The sequence below is a fragment of the Schistocerca serialis genome, chromosome 12 (assembly GCF_023864345.2).
Source record: "Schistocerca serialis cubense isolate TAMUIC-IGC-003099 chromosome 12, iqSchSeri2.2, whole genome shotgun sequence".
Classification (NCBI taxonomy): Eukaryota; Metazoa; Arthropoda; class Insecta; order Orthoptera; family Acrididae; genus Schistocerca; species Schistocerca serialis.
The window spans coordinates 25,245,556-25,266,915 of NC_064649.1; the positions used below are offsets into that span (position 1 = coordinate 25,245,556).

Sequence of the window (21,360 nt, forward strand, 5' to 3'; positions counted from 1 at the left end):
GATTAAAAATATTAAGTAAAGTGAAGCAGGCTGTCACAATTTTATATTGTTGACAGAATGCGGCATAGCTCCTAGATTTGACATTAATGACAGAATATGACAGAATAAATGCGTTTGTTTTGCTCAGGGCAAGTAAATGGAAAGAAAAATTTGTTTTTGCTATACATCATGCTAAAATACAGTTCTTCAGAAAGCCTGTACAATTTGTAATTTATTTTCTACAGTGATATATCTAAATTGTTGTGCACAATATTTCTCATCTACATAGCTCATTTAAGTAATAGTCATGAATAACAATAAAAAAACATTCAAATTATTATCAAAATTATAGCAATTAGCCACATAGCTGTGTGAGGGCACTTTACTCACAACTGCATCGTCCTGTTTGCATTATGGCAGAAACACTCACTTCGTGCAGGATTTTAAGTTTTAGTTATATAGGTTTTATACAGCTGGTGTCTATTGAATCCTATAATATGTTATATGGGGTGTTATCCGGCCTGGCTCATTCAGCAGTAGTGCTTTGTACATTTTCAAAAGCACCCTTTTGGTGTACTCCATTTTATTATGACAACCCACCATTGTGGTTTGGCTCTTTAACATAGATAGCTTCCCAAATGCTGAGTTTCCATAATTGTCCATCTGTATTATGAAAATATGAGCATTATAAACCTGAAGATGTGCGTATACAGGCACGAAACCATTAGTTGCGAATAAAGCACCTTGATACAGCTATGCAGCTTTTGGGAACACTTTATCAACTTTTTTCCTTACTATTTTTGTGATAATTTGAATGGTCATTGAGTGGAGATTTTTTTATATTTTTATTCACAATGTTTCTGAGCTGTAGTTGCTCTCCTCAGAAAGTTGCTTGTAAGTATTTGTCAGTAATGCTTAATTATTATTGAATTTATCTTAGAAATTACAAAACTTCGTTAATCTGCGAAGAAAAAATTGCAGGTTTTTGGGGAGGTGGAGAGGGTGAATGAGGAGAAAAGGAGCAGTTCTGACAAGGTAGCAAGGTCACCTCGGTATGGCTTTGAAAATGCCCTGACATTATTTCTGAATTATCTTTGGCCTCAACTGTACCTGGACCCTTCACACATGGATGGTTAAACTCCCTTATTTGGCTTGGCAGTCAGTGAACCAGACACCTTGTATCATTTGGGGGGGGGGGGGGGGGAAGGGATAATCTTGGCTTGACGGACTGCACAACTCTTTTCCAGTCAGCTGCTGTCCAGTTTGTGTGTCATTTGCCCCATTGAAGACAAGCAGCTTTGTGCTGCTGTGAGCATTAGCGTTTTGTGAGGTACTCAACTCAGGATGCCCAGTGTGTCATTAGTTCTGTTAGGTGCATCCATGTGATGCCATTTTTTTGTTCAACTTTGCACATGCACATAAATTGCTGACAGCACAGCTACACATGCGCATTTGCGCGTGGGTAATTTCTTGGAAACAGAAGTCATGCATATAGCTCATTGCTTCCAGCCTTTGGTAAGAATCTTTGCTGCACTTTTGGCAGATGGCAGGCAGTTGGGTTCCATGTGTGTTTGATTGTGTAGTGTGTTGAGGTTATGCTGTAAAGTGATTTATGTGCAGTATTGGCTGTGGAATCCAAAGGAAGCACTCTTGAATGTACAGATGATTATCCAGAAACGTGATTGCGCCATGCATTTCTAGTCACTGCTACTAACAACTTTCTATGAAGAGACTTCAACAGATTCAAATGGGGCACTGTTGCCATGGAAGTTTATAAAAATGCATTATGGGAATTGAGCAGAATGTAGTTTTCAAATATGATGAAAACTGTTTCACAGGATTCATTTCCAAGCACCACATGAATGTAGAGGTGTTGAGATTAACTGTGTACCCTACCAAATCACAATTCCCTTCATGGCCCAGTAGGAAAGATGCTGTTTGGGTATCCTTCTCCAATGTTGTATGTAAAGTGAAGGTCCCATCACTACAAAGACACTATGTGTGGTTGTATAAACTTGACAACAAATGCTACGAAAAAATCATCTCACATTTAAATGAACTATTTTCATTTTTGCATAAAGATGTCAAGGATAACAGTTATATGCAAGAATGAAGAATTTTAAAAAAAAATCCTTCTTTATATTTGAATTTGTTTATAAAACTGTTCCTTGCAGAATTTTTATATCTGTATATACTGGTGCACATTTAATAAGTCTCTCAATGTGTGTGTCATTATTACTTGAACTTTAAATTTCACTGAAATTATATTTTTAATTTACAGTAACAGAATAAAGCTATATCATCTCATTTATGCACCTAAACTGTCTCCTGTAATTCTGTACACTGAAAAGACAATTAACAGTGAAATACCATACAGCACATACATTGAGAAAAAGATTGATAGCTGTTTTAAGCTCTCACTTGTTTTGCAGTTCTGACCTACATGTCAACCACCAATATTTTAGGAACAATTTTTCAGATAATAGACATTGCCTTTATTTACCAGTTCTTTGCACTGTTGAATGTGGATGGTATTTTCATTTTATTCTCTGCCAATGAAGAAAGTTAGTTAAGACATTCTTCTTTGCACGTAAGATTGCTCCCAGAAATGTAAACATTTCAGCAAAATATCAAGGTGGGATTTAACTGTCTATGAACAACCTGCCCCCCCCCCCCCCCCTCCCATGAGTTTGAAATTCATCAAATTTGATTTTTTTGTGATAGGGTCTTAAAGTGAAGGTGAGAACTAGTAATTGGTATGCCAAATGCTTTCAACTAAAGAGTCACAGTGCACAAGATGAGGTCTCGACTGTTTCCCTGTGGGGAGTTGTGATAAAAAAAACTGAGAGTACAGCCTGGAAATAGTGTTAAACATTTTTCACAAAAAGTGTGAATGGTGTATCCCACTTATTATACAGCATATCATTTTAATGTCTTACTTGGTCGATGCTTAGAAAACGAAGGTCTGTAAGTCAACTTCTTACAGAGTAGTTGGTGTCTGAAAATAAGTTGGTGCCTCAGTAATGCCTGGGTAAACACCCTTGAGTCTTCAAACCTGAATTTACCAAAAATGGTTAGTTGGGACAGTGTTATTTGGCAGTAGTACTATTGAGACATGTAGTTACCCATATACCAAATGTGACTAAATTCTGAAATGGTCATCTTACACCATCTGTGAGATTACATGGAATGACCCTATTGTTAAATCAGTGAGGGAGACTGGATTTTATTACATTTCCATTATTAACTTTGAAGTGATAAAAAGTACACTTCCAGTTGGAAATAATACATTAACTTGTTCAAGAGAGGTCAAATGTTATTAAGGAATAATAATTGAAAAATCTTAACTTTTAGACCTGTTTCACCGTACTTACCCCACTTAACAATGTAATGAATACTTTGCTAGTGAGCTTATTATTCACTGGAAAGATATTACACACATTACAATTAAAATATAATTTAAAATAAAGCTCTGCTTGGCTAAAAAAAGTATTTGAACGTGCTTGTTTTCTTTCAGTACCTGCAAAAATGCCATCAGAAGTTCAGAGTGGCAGATGTCCTCTGGGCATTAATGACTTACCAGATGAAATTCTGATAATCATCTTCTCCCACTTGTCATTGACTGAACTCCTAGACGTTCAGAAAGTATGCCATCATTGGAAAACACTGTCTCGAGCTCCGGAGTTGTGGAACCACAAGGAATATCTGATCGGGTAAGAAATAAATTGATAGTTATGTGGGTTCTTGCAGTGCATTAACTAAATGTGGTGTAGTGTTTACTTTCTATCTTAAATTCTAAAATGGGTGTGCTAAACTCTTGGACATAGTACTGTTCATCCATAACTAGAACTTTACCTTGAACACCAATTACTCAATGTGATAGAGACTTGCCGCTTTTTGGGACTGGTCTTCGATACTTGGCTGATGTGGCTCTTACATCTTTGCCACCTTAAGTATAGGTGCTGGCTACACCTTAATGCACTTTGCTGCCTCAGTAACACCAGCTGGAGTGCAGACCGCACTACCCTTTCATACCTTTACAAAACCTTCATCCTGTCTCACCTTCAGCATTGCTGTTACTGGATCCAATATGCTTCTGTGAGGTCACTCCACTACGGATCAGGCACCAGCAACGGCTACTTGATTATGCTGTACATGTTTGTGGCTCCCATAAGTATCCGAGCTACTGTCTCCTTTTTCCTAGTAGGAAGATCCATCTCCAATAAAGACCCTGTACTAGGGTCACAATTACAATTTGACTGCAATGTGTCTGCTGTGAAGTCCAACTTCCCCAGATGTCACCTCTTGTCAGGGATTAATCACATGGCTTTTACCCTGACATTGGATCCGTCTCAGCTCATCCTTAAAATTCATTTGACCCCATGGTGTACTGCCAACTGTTTCTGGCTGCCCTCAATGCGTTTCCGGGTTTGGAGGTGGCATACACTGCTGGCTCGAAACTTGATGGATGAACCGGTTTTGCATACATGCACTGTCTTCACTGTTGAATTGGTAGCCATCGAACGAGCCGTTAGCCATTCTCGTACTTACACTGGCAGTTTCTTCTAATCTGCATCGACTCCCTGAGGAGCCTCAGGCTATAGACCATTACTACCCTCGTCACCCATTAGTCACAACTATCTAGGATCTTGCTTCTGACCTCCAACATGCTGGATGGCTGGTTGTCTTTGCTTAGACCTCTGGACAAGTTGGGATCTCGGGGAATGAACATGCCGACCAGTTGGCAGTGTTGGCTACTAGGATTTACTTCTTGCAGGGAATCCACTGTCTCGTGTCAGCTAAGCATTGGTTCCACTTGGCTGCCCCACAGCCACATTCAGCTTACTGCCAATGTGGTGTTTACTTGGCACTCCACCAACATCCTGCTAGGCTGCTCAAATTAAATATGTCTGCTCTGCAGTGATGTCTAAACTGTCCTGACAAGATACCTCTGGTGCTGGCAGACGATGCCAAACCGGCTGACTTGGTTTTGTTTCTCCTGCGAAGGTGGTTTCTGTTAGTATCTGAGAGATGGGGAATGGAGGGGCACCCCTCGCCTACTCTGGCCAAGGGGACCCACGGCAGCCGTTGCTCAATGTTTCAGCCTGACTCCTTTCCTTCCCACCTTTTTATTCTTCTTACTCTTTCATGTTCGCCATTTTTAATGTTTAGCCTTACTTAAAATTTTTATCTTCTCTATGCTGCTTGTTTTGATGGGGTAACGGATGGCAAGGTAGTGCTAGTTCGATGCAGAGGGTGTCTACCACTGTTACCGTTCTCTGGGGTCCAACAGCATTCTGGCAGAGTAGTTCACCCACCTTACCCCCCTCATTCCCCTCCTTCTTATGTCATATTGTATCTTGGTTAAATTCAAGCTACCCAAGCATTTTGTATCCTTCCTTTAAGGATTATTCATGGTTTGATGCAAATAGGATGGAGGGACTGATATCACAGTTTGATTCCTGTAACACCAACAAACCAACCAAACTCTTGGATTGCAAGTATAATCAACTCAAGATTATCATAGAAATATTCTGGTGTTATATTCAAAATACATTCTGCTTTTAGGATCACTTAACTGAAGTTCAGATAAACGTTGTATTATTGTTTTGCTTGCGAGTTTCCTATAAAGGTCCTATTTGTCTCCTTCATTATGAAATAATTAATTCTGATACAACTTATTGTCAGGAGCTCATTTTTGTTTTAATAACCCCTAATGCTATATCAAAGAAATTGAAATGCCTCTATCTTCCTATGATACAGTTGTCATGATATTGCCTGACAACTGATATGTTGTTTCATAGATTTGTTTCAGGTATTGCTTCTCATATTTAACTAATTCCTATTTAAGTGTGCAGCATGAGAGGAGAGAATGGCTTGCGTGTGTGATGAGGAAGTGAAGTGCAGTTATGAGGTGCTACACAAAATGGAGAATTTCACTGTAAAAATCGGAAAGCTATACTTACATCCTAATTTCCTTTGTCACCTTCAAAGTAGTCACATCAGGCTTGTATGCAATGATACCAGTGTTGTTCCCATTTTTTAAAGCACTCTTAGAAGTTTGCAGGGTGAAGAGCGTTCAGGACTAGTTGAGATTCCACCTGGATGTCTTCAGTAGATCCAGAATGTCACCCTTTCAATTTGATTTTCATCTTCGGGAATAGAAGTTGTATGGGGCTAGGTTGAAGAGTAGGGAGTGTGGGGGATAGTTGCTGTGTTCTGTTTGGCCAGGAATACCTTAACGACAAGTGAGGTGTAGACAGGTGCATTGTCCTGGTGCACCAACCAGTCTTCCTTTTTCCACAACTCTGGCTATTGGCACCGAACATTTTCCCTCACTTACCTCAAAGCCTTGCAGTGAAACGGCCTGTCGACAGTCTGCATTGTTCCACCAATGTGGAAAAAAAAAAAAAGATCAGCATTGACTTCATTTTGGTGCGAATTTGTTGAGATTTTCCGGCCATACAGAAGGTGGTGTTTTTCATTGTGATTATTGCTCTTCATTTCAGGGTCATAACCGTAGACCCAAGACTCATCACATGTGACGAGTCTGGATAAGAATTTTGGAACACTTGTGAACTCTTTAGTTGCAGCTCAGTGCCAGTCTGAATAGTGAGGTTTAGTTGGTCGATGCTGATTAGGCAAAGGACAAACTTTGCTGCAATTCGTTCCATGTTCAGTTAATCAGCTAGAGTTCTTCGACATCTACCATACAGCAGTTGAAGTCTGTTACAAACATTGAGAATGCCTTCTTTCGTGAATCACGTCATGCACTTTCACGATTGTTTCCATTATGCATGTTGACGGTCGACCAGAATGTCCCTCATCATCCCTCCCTGAAGTGCTTGAACCACTCAAATATTCTTACTTGACTCGGTTCTCTCTCTCCAAATGCTCTGTTAATATGTGGTGGGTTCCAGCTGCAGTTTTCTTCAACTTGAAACAGAACTTGATGCAAATCTGTTGCACCTTCACATTATCCATTTCCCAATTTGTAGAAGCTCTGAAACATGTCCGACACACAATGACAACTCATAACTGCATGCACGAAAGATGACATAACTTTCTGTAGAGTAGCTAAGACGTGTACTTCGAGGCACCTAGCGGCAGAATGTCGTACTGATATTGGTTTGATCGGTACAGTGAAATTGTTGGAGATTTTAGTTAGCACATTGTATAGCTACTGTGGTCTTCCACCATTTCTCTTTGTCTCATTAGTAAAACTTATAATGAATTATTTCTCCTTTTCCTGAAACTGTCTGGTGTAAATTACAAATACTGTGTTTTGCGGTGTTGGCTGCGGCTGTTGTTTTACAGTGTTCTCATTTTATGTTCTTTTGCTGTGTGTATCTATGCATGTGTGGAATGCGTAGGCAGATGTGTTTGTGACATATGTGATCATGCAGTGAATGACTTAGCTTTTACAGTGTAATTGCTCTTGTAGTATTGTCAGCTGTGAAACTTGGTTATTGAGTCTTCTTTCTCCAGAATAAGTTAAAAAAAAAAAAAAAATCTCACAGTACGATGTGCACATACTTTTGTTCTAGTGGTGAAGGGAACTCAGTGCGATGTGAAAGTTTTGGGTTTTGCACATTGCTTCAGTTAGAAATGCTTACAGTTCTATAAGTTTATTTAGACAGACACGAACTAGGTTTGTTATTTGTCAGCTGTAACCAAAATGATTTAACTCCTTCCATTGCACAAAATAAACTTTCCACATGTCCTCTTGTTGGTCATCTCTTAATTTGTGAAGGTAATCCTTCCAAGCTCATGACACCAAATCCTCAGTGGACATCACAAATGGGAGGTTGTAAATGTTACAAACTTGGATAAGATTTCAAACACACAGGGTATTGTAGATTTCAAAAATATGTGTCTGAGGGGCTGTCGTAGGAATCGAACAGTTTGAGGCAGTGTGTGATTGGTTTCTAACTCTGGCTAAAACACACAATGTATAGAGTCTTAACTGAGGGAAGAGTGTGTCTGTTACTTCTAAATTCTCTAATGGAATTCACATTGATATGTTATGCTAAGTGTCACGTATGTTAGCCTTATCATCACAAAAGTGCCTGCATTTGTAGAGACTTAGAGCTATACGTGGCCATTTTGAGATATAAAGTAGTAATGGACCAGTGCACACTGCAGAATGCCATAAGCAATTGTTGCAGCTGACAATAAAGCAACAGATGGTGGAACAAACTGCCTTGGCATTGCTTAGCATACGTAAGTCTAAGTGTGATAGTGTGCTGCTGAAACTGTTATCTCCTCAGGCACATTTTTCCTTTCAGAAAGTGCACTGGAACAAATTTTAATTTAGCCTATCTGCAGAAATGCTAATCCATAATCACTTTGTGCAATCCAATGAGTCTGTCTCAAAGTAGCTGTTAATAGGGCAATCACACTCCTGCTGCAGAAAGGGGGTCATGTCAGAAGCCAGTTGTACACAGATTCTTCCACAGCATTGTCATCTTCAAGCCGGTGACCTCCTTTCGCACCCTTAGTCAGTCCAGAAAAATGAAAATTGTAGAGTGATAGGTTTGGGCTGCAAGGTAGGTGACTTTGCCAGCTGACAATCGAGTCTTGGCTTTCAAGGGGGCTACCTATCCTGTCCTCTGCTACTCCTTACTGGCTTGTTTAGATTCGGGAGTGTAGTGGTCGACCCATATATCATTACAGGTGACGATCCAACTCAAAAATGCATCACTCTCTTTCGCCTCAGCTTCTGATTTTCACTCATAAGGCCTGGGGAATTGTAGGTTGTGCAGTCAATCTCTGGAAAATTTCTGTCACTTGAACTCCTTTACGAGCAAGAAAGTCTGTAATTATGCATTAATTTAAGAGACATTTGGAGAAAAGGGAACCACTTGTATGAATATCAAGAGCTCAGATGGAAAACCAGTTCTCAGGAAAGAAGTGAAAGCAGAAAGGTGGAAGGAGTGTACAGATGGTCTATACAATGGCGATGTAGTTGAGGGCAATTTTATGGAAATGGAAGAGAAAATAGGTGAAGTTGAAATGAGAGATATGATACTGTGTGAAGAGTTTGACTGGGCACTGAAAGTCCTAAGTCAAAAAAGGCCCTGGGAGTAGATGACATTCCATTAGAACTACTGATAGCCTTGAGAGAGCCAGCCCTGACAAAACTCTGTCATATGGTGAGCAAGATCTATGAGACAGGTGAAATGCCTTCAGATTTCAAGAAGAGTATGTTGTTGTTGTTGTTGTTGTTGTTGTTGTTGTTGTGGTCTTCAGTCCTGAGACTGGTTTGATGCAGCTCTCCATGCTACTCTATCCTGTGCAAGCTTCTTCATCTCCCAGTACCTTCTGCAACCTACATCCTTCTGAATCTGCTAGGTGTATTCATCTCTTGGTCTCCCTCTCCGATTTTTACCCTCCACGCTGCCCTCCAATACTAAATTGGTGATCCCTTGATGCCTCAGAACATGTCCTACCAACCGATCCCTTCTTCTGGTCAAGTTGTGCCACAAACTTCTCTTCTCCCCAATCCTATTCAATACTTCCTCATTAGTTGCGTGATCTACCCATCTAATCTTCAGCATTCTTCTGTAGCACCACATTTCGAAAGCTTCTATTCTCTTCTTGTCCAAACTATTTGTCGTCCATGTTTCACTTCCGTACATGACTACACTCCATACAAATACTTTCAGAATTGACTTCCTGACACTTAAATCTATACTCGATGTTAACAAATTTCTCTTCTTCAGAAATGTTTTCCTTGCCATTGCCAGTCTACATTTTATATCCACTCTACTTCGACCATCATTAGTTATTTTGCTCCCCAAATAGCAAAACTCCTTTACTACTTTAAGTGTCTCATTTCCTAATCTAATTCCCTCAGCATCACCCGATTTAATTTGACTACATTCCATTATCCTCGTTTTGCTTTTGTTGATGTTCATCTTATATCCTCCTTTCAAGACACTGTCAATTCCGTTCAACTGCTCTTCCAAGTCCTTTGCTGTCTCTGACAGAATTACAATGTCATCGGCGAACCTCAAAGTTTTTACTTCTTCTCCATGAATTTTAATACCTACTCCGAATTTTTCTTTTGTTTCCTTTACTGCTTGCTCAATATACAGATTGAATAACATCGGGGAGAGGCTACAACCCTGTCTCACTCCTTTCCCAACCACTGCTTCCCTTTCATGCCCCTCGACTCTTATAACTGCCATCTGCTTTCTGTACAAATTGTAAATAGCCTTTCGTTCCCTGTATTTTACCCCTGCCACCTTTAGAATTTGAAAGAGAGTATTCCAGTCAGCATTGTCAAAAGCTTTCTCTAAGTCTACAAATGCTAGAAACGTAGGTTTGCCTTTTCTTAATCTTTCTTCTAAGATAAGTCGTAAGGTCAGTATTGCCTCACGTGTTCCAGTGTTTCTACGGAATCCAAACTGATCTTCCCCAAGGTCGGCTTCTACTAGTTTTTCCATTCGTCTGTAAAGAATTCATGTTAGTATTTTGCAGCTGTGGCTTATTAAACTGATTGTTCGGTAATTTTCACATCTGTCAACACCTGCTTTCTTTGGGATTGGAATTATTATATTCTTCTTGAAGTCTGAGGGTATTTCACCTGTTTCATACATCTTGCTCACCAGATGGTAGAGTTTTGACAGGACTGGCTCGCCCAAGGCCGTCAGTAGTTCCAATGGAATGTTGTCTACTCCGGGGGCCTTGTTCCGACTCAGGTCTGTCAGTGCTCTGTCAAACTCTTCACGCAGTATCATATCTCCCATTTCATCTTCATCTACATCCTCTCCCATTTCCATAATAGTGTCCTCAAGTACATCGCCCTTGTAGAGACCCTCTATATACTCCTTCCACCTTCCTGCTTTCCCTTCTTTGCTTAGAACTGGGTTTCCATCTGAGCTCTTGATGTTCATACAAGTGGTTCTCTTATCTCCAAAGGTCTCTCTAATTTTCCTGTAGGCAGTATCTATCTTACCCCTAGTGAGATAATCCTCTACATCCTTACATTTGTCCTCAAAAATCCCACATAAGAAGAGTATAATAATTCCAATCCCAAAGAAAGCAGGTGTTGACAGGTTTGAAAATTACCAAACTATCAGTTTAATAAGTCATGGCTGCAAAATACTAATACAAATTATTTACAGACGAATGGAGAAACTGGTAGAAGCCGACCTCGGGGAAGATCAGTTTGGATTCCGTAGAAATGTTGGAACACGTGAGGCAATACTGACCCTACGACTTATCTGAGAAGATAGAGTAAGGAAAGGCAAACCTACATTTCTACCAATTGTGGTCGTAGAAAATGCTTTTGACAATGTTGACTGGAACACTCTCTTTCAAATTCTGAAGGTGGCAGGGGTAAAATACAGGGAGCGAAAGGCTATGTACAATTTGTACAGGAACAAGATGGCAGTTATAAGAGTCGAGAGGCATGAAAGGGAAGCAGTGGTTGGGAAGGGAGTGAGATAGTGTTGTAGCCTGTCCCCGATGTTATTCAACCTGTGTATTGAGCAAGCAGTAAAGGAAACAAAAGAAAAATTTGGACTAGGAATTAAACTCCATGGAGAAGAAATAGAAACTTAGGTTTGCCAATGAAATTGTAATTCTGTCAAAGACAGCAAAGGACCTGGAAGAGCAATTGAACGGAATGGGCAGTGTCTTGAAAGGAGGATATGAGATGAACATCAACAGCAGCAAAACGAGGATAATGGAATGTAGTCGAATTAAGTCGGGTGATGCTCAGGGAACTAGATTAGGAAATGTGACACTTAGAGTAGTAAATGAGTTTTGCTATTTGGGGAACAAAATAACTCACGATGGTCGAAGTAGAGAGGATATAAAATGTAGATTGGCAATGGCAAGGAAATCATTTCTGAAGTAGAGAAATTTGTTAACATCGAGTGTAGATTTAAGTGTCAGGAAGTCTTTTCTGCAAGTATTTGTATGGAGTATAGCCATGTATGGAAGTGAAGTAGAGACGATAAGAAGAGAATAGAAGCTTTTTAAATGTGGTGCTGCGGAAGAATGCTGAAGATTAGATGGGTAGATCACATAACTAATGAGGAGGCACTAAAGAAAATTGGGGAGAAGAGGAATTTCTGGCACAACTTGACTACAAGAAGGGATCAGTTGGTAAGACATGTTCTGAGGCATCAAGGGATAACCAATTTAATATTGGAGGGCAGTGTGGAGGGTAAAAATTGTAGAGGGAGAGCAAGAGATGAATACACTAAGCATATTCAGAAGGATGTAGGTTGCAATAGGTACTTTGAGATGAAACAGCTTGCACAGGATAGATTAGGATGGAGAGCTGCCTCAAACCAGTCTCTGTACTGAAGACGACAACAACATCAACATCATGAGCATAACTTATCAAGGAGTTGGAAGTGTGTAACACCCAGCCCTCCCCGGACCCAATGGCTCCCACCCAACAATACTAGAAGTGTATGTCTGGTCGTACCAACTGTTGATGATCAGGATCAAAAATCCCACATATATCTGACTAGCTATGTGCCCCCGTAGTTTAATAGGCTGCAGATATTTCTTCGTTTTTAACTTCTCAAATTTTTATATTGTTCACATATTGTAACACACAAACTTTTCATACTGATTAAGGCCATATAAGCAGTGTCTTTTCCAAATGTACTTCTGACCAAAAAGCAGTTCTTGTAGCTGGAGTCCAAAATTTTTGTTAATCATGCTGTTTTGTGTTCTTTAGAGATATTTCCATAGCAACTCCCATCCCCTAACAAATATTTCTTTATATCTAACTGAAAATTGAAATGCCAGTTTTAATGAATTCAACTTTAAAATTTTTTTGTTGTAATGAAATATTTTCTTAAAAATTTTCATCCCCTTCTACAGTTTTCTGAAACGTGTGTGTATATATATATATATATATATATATATATATATATATATATATATATATATATATATATATATATATATATATATATATATATATAAAAACAAAGATGAGGTGACTTACCGAACAAAAGCGCTGGCAGGTCGATAGACACACAAACAAACACAAACATACACACAAAATTCAAGCTTTCGCAACAAACTGTTGCCTCATCAGGAAAGAGGGAAGGAGACGGGAAGACGAAAGGAAGTGAGTTTTAAGGGAGAGGGTAAGGAGTCATTCCAATCCCGGGAGCGGAAAGACTTACCTTAGGGGGAAAAAGGACAGGTAAGTCTTTCCGCTCCCGGGATTGGAATGACTCCTTACCCTCTCCCTTAAAACCCACTTCCTTTCGTCTTCCCCTCTCCTTCCCTCTTTCCTGATGAGGCAACAGTTTGTTGCGAAAGCTTGAATTTTGTGTGTATGTTTGTGTTTGTTTGTGTGTCTATCGACCTGCCAGCGCTTTTGTTCGGTAAGTCACCTCATCTTTGTTTTTATATATAATTTTTCCCACGTGGAATGTTTCCGTCCATTATATATATATATATATATATATATATATGAATATAATAGAGGGAAACATTCCACGTGGGAAAAATATATCTAAAAAGAAAGATGATGAAACTTACCAAACAAAAGCGCTGGCAGGTCGATAGACACACAAACAAACACAAACATACACACAAAATTCTAGCTTTCGCAACCAATGGTTGCCTCGTCAGGAAAGAGGGAAGGAGAAGGAAAGACAAAAGGATATGGGTTTTAAGGGAGAGGGTAAGGAGTCATTCCAATCCCGGGAGCGGAAAGACTTACCTTAGGGGGAAAAAAGGACAGGTATACACTCGCACACACACACATATCCATCCACACATACACAGACACAAGCAGACATTTGTAAAGGCAAAGAGTTTGGGCAGAGATGTCAGTCGGGGCAGATGTACAGAGGCAAAGATGAAGTTGAAAGACAGGTGAGGTATGAGCGGCGGCAAATTGAAATTGAAATTAGCGGAGATTGAGGCCTGGCGGATAGCGAGAAGAAAGGATATGCTGAAGGGCAAGTTCCCATCTCCGGAGTTCTGACAGGTTGGTGTTAGTGGGAAGTATCCAGATAACCCGGACGGTGTAACACTGTGCCAAGATGTGCTGGCCGTGCTTGTTGGTAATGAGGATCACCCTGTGGCTAAACATGCCTTGGTGCACGGCCAGCACATCTTGGCACAGTGTTACACCGTCCGGGTTATCTGGATACTTCCCACTAACACCAACCTGTCAGAACTCCGGAGATGGGAACTTGCCCTTCAGCATATCCTTTCTTCTCGCTATCCGCCAGGCCTCAATCTCCGCTAATTTCAATTTCAATTTGCCGCCGCTCATACCTCACCTGTCTTTCAACTTCATCTTTGCCTCTGTACATCTGCCCCGACTGACATCTCTGCCCAAACTCTTTGCCTTTACAAATGTCTGCTTGTGTCTGTGTATGTGTGGATGGATATGTGTGTGTGTGCGAGTGTATACCTGTCCTTTTTTCCCCCTAAGGTAAGTCTTTCCGCTCCCGGGATTGGAATGACTCCTTACCCTCTCCCTTAAAACCCATATCCTTTTGTCTTTCCTTCTCCTTCCCTCTTTCCTGACGAGGCAACCATTGGTTGCGAAAGCTAGAATTTTGTGTGTATGTTTGTGTTTGTTTGTGTGTCTATCGACCTGCCAGCGCTTTTGTTTGGTAAGTTTCATCATCTTTCTTTTTAGATATATATATATATATATATATTTATATGAGGTGACTTACCGAACAAAAGCGCTGGCAGGTCGATAGACACACAAACAAACACAAACACACACACAAAATTCAAGCTTTCGCAACAAACTGTTGCCTCATCAGGAAAGAGGGAAGGAGAGGGGAAGACGAAAGGAAGTGGGTTTTAAGGGAGAGGGTAAGGAGTCATTCCAATCCCGGGAGCGGAAAGACTTACCTTAGGGGGAAAAAAGGACAGGTATACACTCGCACACACGCACATATCCATCCACACATACAGACACAAGCAGACATATTTAAAGACCAATTCTTCCCACGTGGAATGTTTCCTTCCATTATATATATATATATATATATATATATATATATATATATATATATATCTAAAAAGAAAGATGATGAAACTTACCAAACAAAAGTGCTGGCAGGCCGATAGACACACAAACAAACACAAACATACACACAAAATTCTAGCTTTCGCAACCAATGGTTGCCTCGTCAGGAAAGAGGGAAGGAGAAGGAAAGACAAAAGGATATGGGTTTTAAGGGAGAGGGTAAGGAGTCATTCCAATCCCGGGAGCGGAAAGACTTACCTTAGGGGGAAAAAAGGACAGGTATACACTCGCGCACACACACACACACACACACACACACACACACACACACACACACACACACACACACACACACATATATCCATCCACACATACACAGACACAAGCAGAAATGTCTGCTTCATCATCTTTCTTTTTAGATATATTTTTCCCACGTGGAATGTTTCCCTCTATTATATATATATATATATATATATATATATATATATATATATATATATATATATATATATAAGAAGTCATATACCTTAATAAATATTTTCAAAACAACTTTCACCCCCTATTTTACTCGCTTTGTGGTTGAATTTCCAAACAAATGCTAACATACATTTCATTATTTCTGGCTGAGAAACAAAGCATCAGTTTTTGCAGATCTAGCTTAAAAATTGCACTAATAGTTACATTTTTTAAAAACCTTCATCCACTATTTAACCTCCTTGGAGTTGGAATGTAGAAAAATCCCTTAAATGACACCTACAGTAAAAGATCATCTCCGAATTTCAAGTTTCTAGCTTCAGTGTTTTGGGCTGGCCAATGATCAGTCAGCCAGGACATTGCTTTTTATGTATAGATCCACCATAATGTATTATGTAATTTAATTTTTAAGTTAGATAATTGCATTCCAAGCAAACAAATATTCAATGTTTTTCGACATGTTGGGTAGTGACTTGCATTTCTCTTTCTAGGTGAAATAGCATAAAACAGCATAAAAATAAAGTATTATGAGCCTTCACTTTCTTTAATCGTTTTAATAACACTTGAACTTAGACAACATAAGTATGTAATGGAACACTTACGCACAATGGTAAATGACATGGCTATACCAAGTAGTTGCCTCTGGTTTCTCTTTCACTGACTGTTGAATGAACATCGAAAGTAAACGGAACACACTTCCCTTGCTGATTTGTGAAAATTGCTTAAACTTTTGGTTGAACATGTAAGAATATGCATAACATTTTTACAATTTTGGTTCAAAACCAGTGCCATCTCTACTATAAGAAATCTCCTTTTATTGGATAGATAAATCTACTCACCAAGCAATGATAGGAGAACACAGACCAAAGGTGTAGAGATTTGCAAGTTTTAGAAGCCAGTGGCTCCTCCTCTGGGCAAAAGGACCGAAGGAGAAGGAAAAGGCTGGAGAAAAACGACTGGTGAGGTTTTGGAAAGGTGGAAAGTTGGGGGAAGTCTTTCCTTTTCATCCTATTCAGTAAATCTCCCTTGAGCAAGTGTTCTGTGCAACTTTTTTGAACTCTTCCATTTCTGAAATGTTAACAATCCTTTCCTTTCTCCCCTCTTCCTTCACCTTCAACCCTTCTGCTAGAAGGAGCCACTGGTTCCAAAAACTTGAAAATTTCTTTACCTTGATGGAGTATGTTCTCCTGCTGCCACTGGGTGAGTAGAGTAAGCTATCCAATTACATTATATTATGAATAAATGGTTTCTTTTGTTGGCATAAGAATAGTCTCTGCTATCTCTGACAGTAATATGTTGAAGGTTGTTCACTTTCATATGTTCGCTGTATTATCACGTGGTATCATGTTATGTGGCAGTTCTAAAAGATGTACTTAGCAAAGAAAAGATAGTCAAAATGATTGGTAGTAGAGGGGGTTGTTAGAGCGTCTTAGAATGCCGACTCTGTTCATACACTGCCTCGTAGGATTTGTGATTAATGATGCAGACTCATTCTAGTGAACACTAGCCAAAACACGATTTGCATCTCAATAAAACTTCTTTAACCATTGTACACAAAGTTGTACAGAGTTCTGCAGGCTTAATTTCGAGCAAGTGTTCAGCAGAACTGAAAAATGGGATGATGTGCCCCAGAGTTTCAAATCTTAAGTTTGTAGGCTTCATTGTGCCACACTGATTTTATTCAGTACAGGAGCTGCTCCCAATAGTCCAGAGCCTACCACTGTGTTGTTTACAGGTGTGTTCAAACTATTGCCGTATCAGCTTTATCGCTTATTGTATAACATTTTAAGCACCGTCCCCTTCAAAATAGTCCCCTCTGCTGGCAATACACCGTTCTCATCATTTCCTCCAGTTATGGAATGCCTCCTGGAACACATTTTGTGGGATTGTGCACAATGTTTGTTTGTTTGTTTTTTTTTCTCCCCAGTTTGGGAAACAGGAAAAAGCCTGCTGGGGCCATGTCCGTAGAATACGGCGGATGGTGCGCAACAGGAATGTTGTGTTTTGCTAGATAGCTGCAGATAAGGAGTGACACATGAGCTGGCACATTGTCACGATGCAACATTCTATTCTGGTTTTCCCCAAAATGAGGCCTCTTCCTGTGCGCAGCATCCTTCATGCACGCAGGTGTTCCCTGGTAGACTTCCTTGTTTACCTTCTGACCACGTGGCACGAATTCATGATGGATTATGCCTTTGTAGTCAAAAAACGCAACCGACACCACCTTGATCTTCGACCAACTGTGACAACCGCATCCTTGTTTCAGCATCATAGTTCATAGCCATACACCCGTGTCTCCTTGTCTGTTATGATGTTCTGCAGAAAGTTTTCATTGTCATTAACGGCAGCAAGCAGTTCCTCGCACATTTCGACACGGATCTGTTTCTAATCTTCAATCAACAAATGTGGTACGAATGTTGCACTGACATGACGCATCTTAAGTTTTTCGCTCAAAATTTGATGGCACGGTCCTACGTTGATGCCCACCTCCTCACCAACTTCCCAAACAGTTAAATCACGATTTTTGCGAATCACGGCATGAATGCTATCCACATGGCCATTATCTGTTGATGAGGAAGGGCGTCCAGACTTGGAACCGTCACAGGCCGACATTCTGCCCTGTTGAAAACATTTTAAACCGTGCGTAGCACTGCATGCCACTTGTACAGTCCTCCTCATATGCTTGGCTAAGCATTTGAAATGTCTCTGTGAAAGTTTCGCTAAGTTTGTAGGCAGAATTTCTCTGTGTGAATTTTAAAATTTTCCTGGCGAATTGACTGTTGAAACAAATTTCGGGCTTGCAGCCGGTCGTCGTTCAATACTTCGCACGATATTTCAACTGGGCACCTGCCAGTCGTCTTCAGGTGAGCCGTCGCAGACTGGCGAAAACGTCCTCCGTTCCGCAATATATAGCGTACTGTAACTATTCTGCGCATGCGTCGAAAACTTGATAGTTGAACCACACTGCCTGTCGGCAGCGCCCTTGCTGGTGGAATAGCGGTCTGCGGCGACTGAGTTCTTAAAGCTCCTTCATTGCACTAATCCAATGAGCAAGCTTTACACATGCTTACTTCAGCGGCTTTGGTTCGCTTGCTAATGGTCCAAGTGACAGAGACAGATGGCAGGTTGTTGTCTAAACCTGTCACCAGGCGCACTGCAGGAGCGACAGCGAGCTCTCAGCTGGTTGGTGCGCTATTTCAAAAGTTTGGTTTCTTTTTGAACACACCTCATATACTGCTGTAATTAATTCTCATATGAATTTTAAAATTTACCCCAGTGAAGTGGATGTTTAAAAACAACTTTTTGGTTTGCAGCTGCCCATCGATTAGACCGCGTGATACTTTACGTGGACACCACCGCGCCAGGTGAGCCATTTATTACTTTTTAAAATGATTATATCTGCTTATTATGAATTAAGTAGTGACACAATCTGACATTTCTTCAGCTCCCATGGGACCACATTAATTAAAATTTAAAAAAGAAGTGAAAAATTTGTGTTACCTATTTATTTGCACTAGACTCTTTATCTCTAAATAACTACTGCAACTTACCTGCTTCTGAATCTGTGTAGTGTATTAATCTCTTGGTGTCCCTCTATGATTTTTACTCTCCTCACTTCCCTCCAGTACCAAATTGTTGATCCCTTGATGTCTCATAATGTGTCCTACCACCAATTCTTCCTTCTTGTCAAAGTGTGCCACAAATTCCTCTTCTCCCCAATTCTATTCAGTGCCTCCTCATTAGTTATGTGATCTACTCATCTAATATTCAGCATTCTTCTGTAGCACCATATTTCAAAAGCTTATATTCTCTTCTCTTCGTTTCTAAACTGTTTATCACCCATGTTTCACTTACATAAATGGCTACGCTCTCTACAGATGCTTGCATAAGAGACTTCCTGACACTTAAATCTATACTTGATGTTTGTAAAATGACTTTTATCATAATAATATGAATATTTATATGTGTGTTTGGAGAGAGAGAGAGAGAGAGAGAGAGAGATTGATTTTTGATTGAGACTTTACTTTAAGACGTAATTGGTACTGGAATTTTGGTTGCTGCTTCCTTAAATGATCAGCTTCTACACCGGTTGGTGATGTATTGGAGGAAGTTATTGTTCATTAAGATTTAAAATACAACTCTGTTGGTTACTTGGCCGTATTGCAGATGGCTTTTAGCCCAAGTTTTCGTAGCTTTTCATACCTAACGGACCACTGTTACAAGTAAATAAGATCAAACAGCAATTTCCTTTTCATGAGAAAAGGAGATTGCTTGGCACACAAGCTTCCTTCAAACTACATGTCCTGCTACATCAAAATTGGTCAGTGCAGTTCGGCACCATACTAAAAAACAAGAACAAAATCCAATTACTGTTATTAAGAAATTATGAGAGGTTGTTATGAATTGAGTGAAAACTATAGAGAATGCTTTTCCTTTCCTGTATTTTAGGGAACTTTGTACACTTACCGCTCTGTCGATTTATAGCCATTGACGACAATGAAGTTCACCTCCTTTTCCAAAAACAAGATATTTCTATTCTTCACTCCCAGAAAATTTGTATACATAAATGTTTAGCAACTCTAACACCTACTTTACTCAGTTTTATCACTAAAATAGCAGTTTTCATTAAATGTAACAATATGTTCTGAGTGACGGCCTAGCAACAAGCTTTCCACTAGATACAGATTAACAGTCCTCTTCAAGGTTGCTTCATCAGGAAAGAGGGAAGGAGAGGGAAAGACGAAAGGATGTGGGTTTTAAGGGAGGGGGTAAGGAATCATTCCAATCCCGGGAGTGGAAAGACTTACCTTAAGGGGGAAAAAGGACAGGTATCCACATGCGCGTCTGCACACACACACACACACACACACACACACACACACACACAGACAGACATGTGTAAAGGCAAAGAGGTTGGGCAGAGATGTCAGTCGAGGCAGAAGTACAGAGGCAGGGTGTATACGTGGACAAGGAAAAAAAATTCCCGGATTTTTCCCGGATTTCCCGGTTGAAAATACACTTTCTCCCGGGTGAAAATACACTTTCTCCTGGGTGAAAATACACTTTTTCCGTGTTAAATGACAGTATACTCTTCCTTGGCACTGTAAAACTGATCAGTACTTAGAATGTTTATGGTTTTCTACACAGACGTAGAATTTGCTGGCACTTTAGAAAACGAAACCTAGGGGGGGAAAAACACGTTTTGGGAAGATCTTTGATGTGCAGCAACATGTACGCTGCATTTCTTCGCTTTACGGAGACATAAATTCGAATTCCACCAAACACTGCAAGTTACTTTCCGAAGCAATGAAATCGAGATTGCGACGCCCTTTTGTAAGCCAGTCATAGCTCATGTCACGTGATCTCGGCAGCTGATGACAGCATAGGACACGTGATGTAGTCAGCCAATAGCAAGATCACTCTTAAGTAGCGCGAAAACACAAATAAGATAAGTTAATGGTTTAAATTAATATACATAGTTTTGCTATAAGAAAAACAAAGTGTTCACATATAAAATTGGTCTCGAAGATTAATAAGCTGCAAGAGAAGCTAAGCTTCGACATATAATGCTGATCATTTTGCACGTGCTACACTTTAAGATACATCACACAAATGTGCCAGTAAAATTTTTAATAATGACGTAAATGTCTGGTCTTCTGGGCTCGAAATTCTTGTAGATGGTCGTCCTCAAAGAGTTGATTTTTAAATGAGAGTCAAACGCTCTGTGATTTAAGACATTCGTCGTACATTCTCGTACATAGTTCATCTTGCGTAAAAGGAAATTTACTTTGAAAGTAACACTTTTCAAACCACCATTCGCAATATATTCCCGTGATGTGTTAGATAATTGGTTTGTTTCACTGGTTGCCAGAGAGCGCCAGATAACAGGCGTCACTGCACCTGCACAGCTATGATGACGCAGG

The 21,360-nt window shown here is 40.0% G+C and overlaps 1 protein-coding gene across 3 annotated transcripts in view; it reads left to right on the forward strand.

The window, feature by feature from the left end:
* LOC126428472 (F-box/LRR-repeat protein 2-like) overlaps nucleotides 1-21,360 on the forward strand; it is a 135,433-nt gene that overhangs the window by 52,266 nt on the left and 61,807 nt on the right. For all 3 annotated transcript variants that reach the window (XM_050090409.1, XM_050090410.1, XM_050090408.1), the window contains exons 5-6: nucleotides 3,497-3,692; nucleotides 18,751-18,801. In XM_050090409.1, the coding sequence (XP_049946366.1) occupies nucleotides 3,497-3,692; nucleotides 18,751-18,801 (247 nt within the window). The remainder of the gene's footprint in view (nucleotides 1-3,496; nucleotides 3,693-18,750; nucleotides 18,802-21,360) is intronic.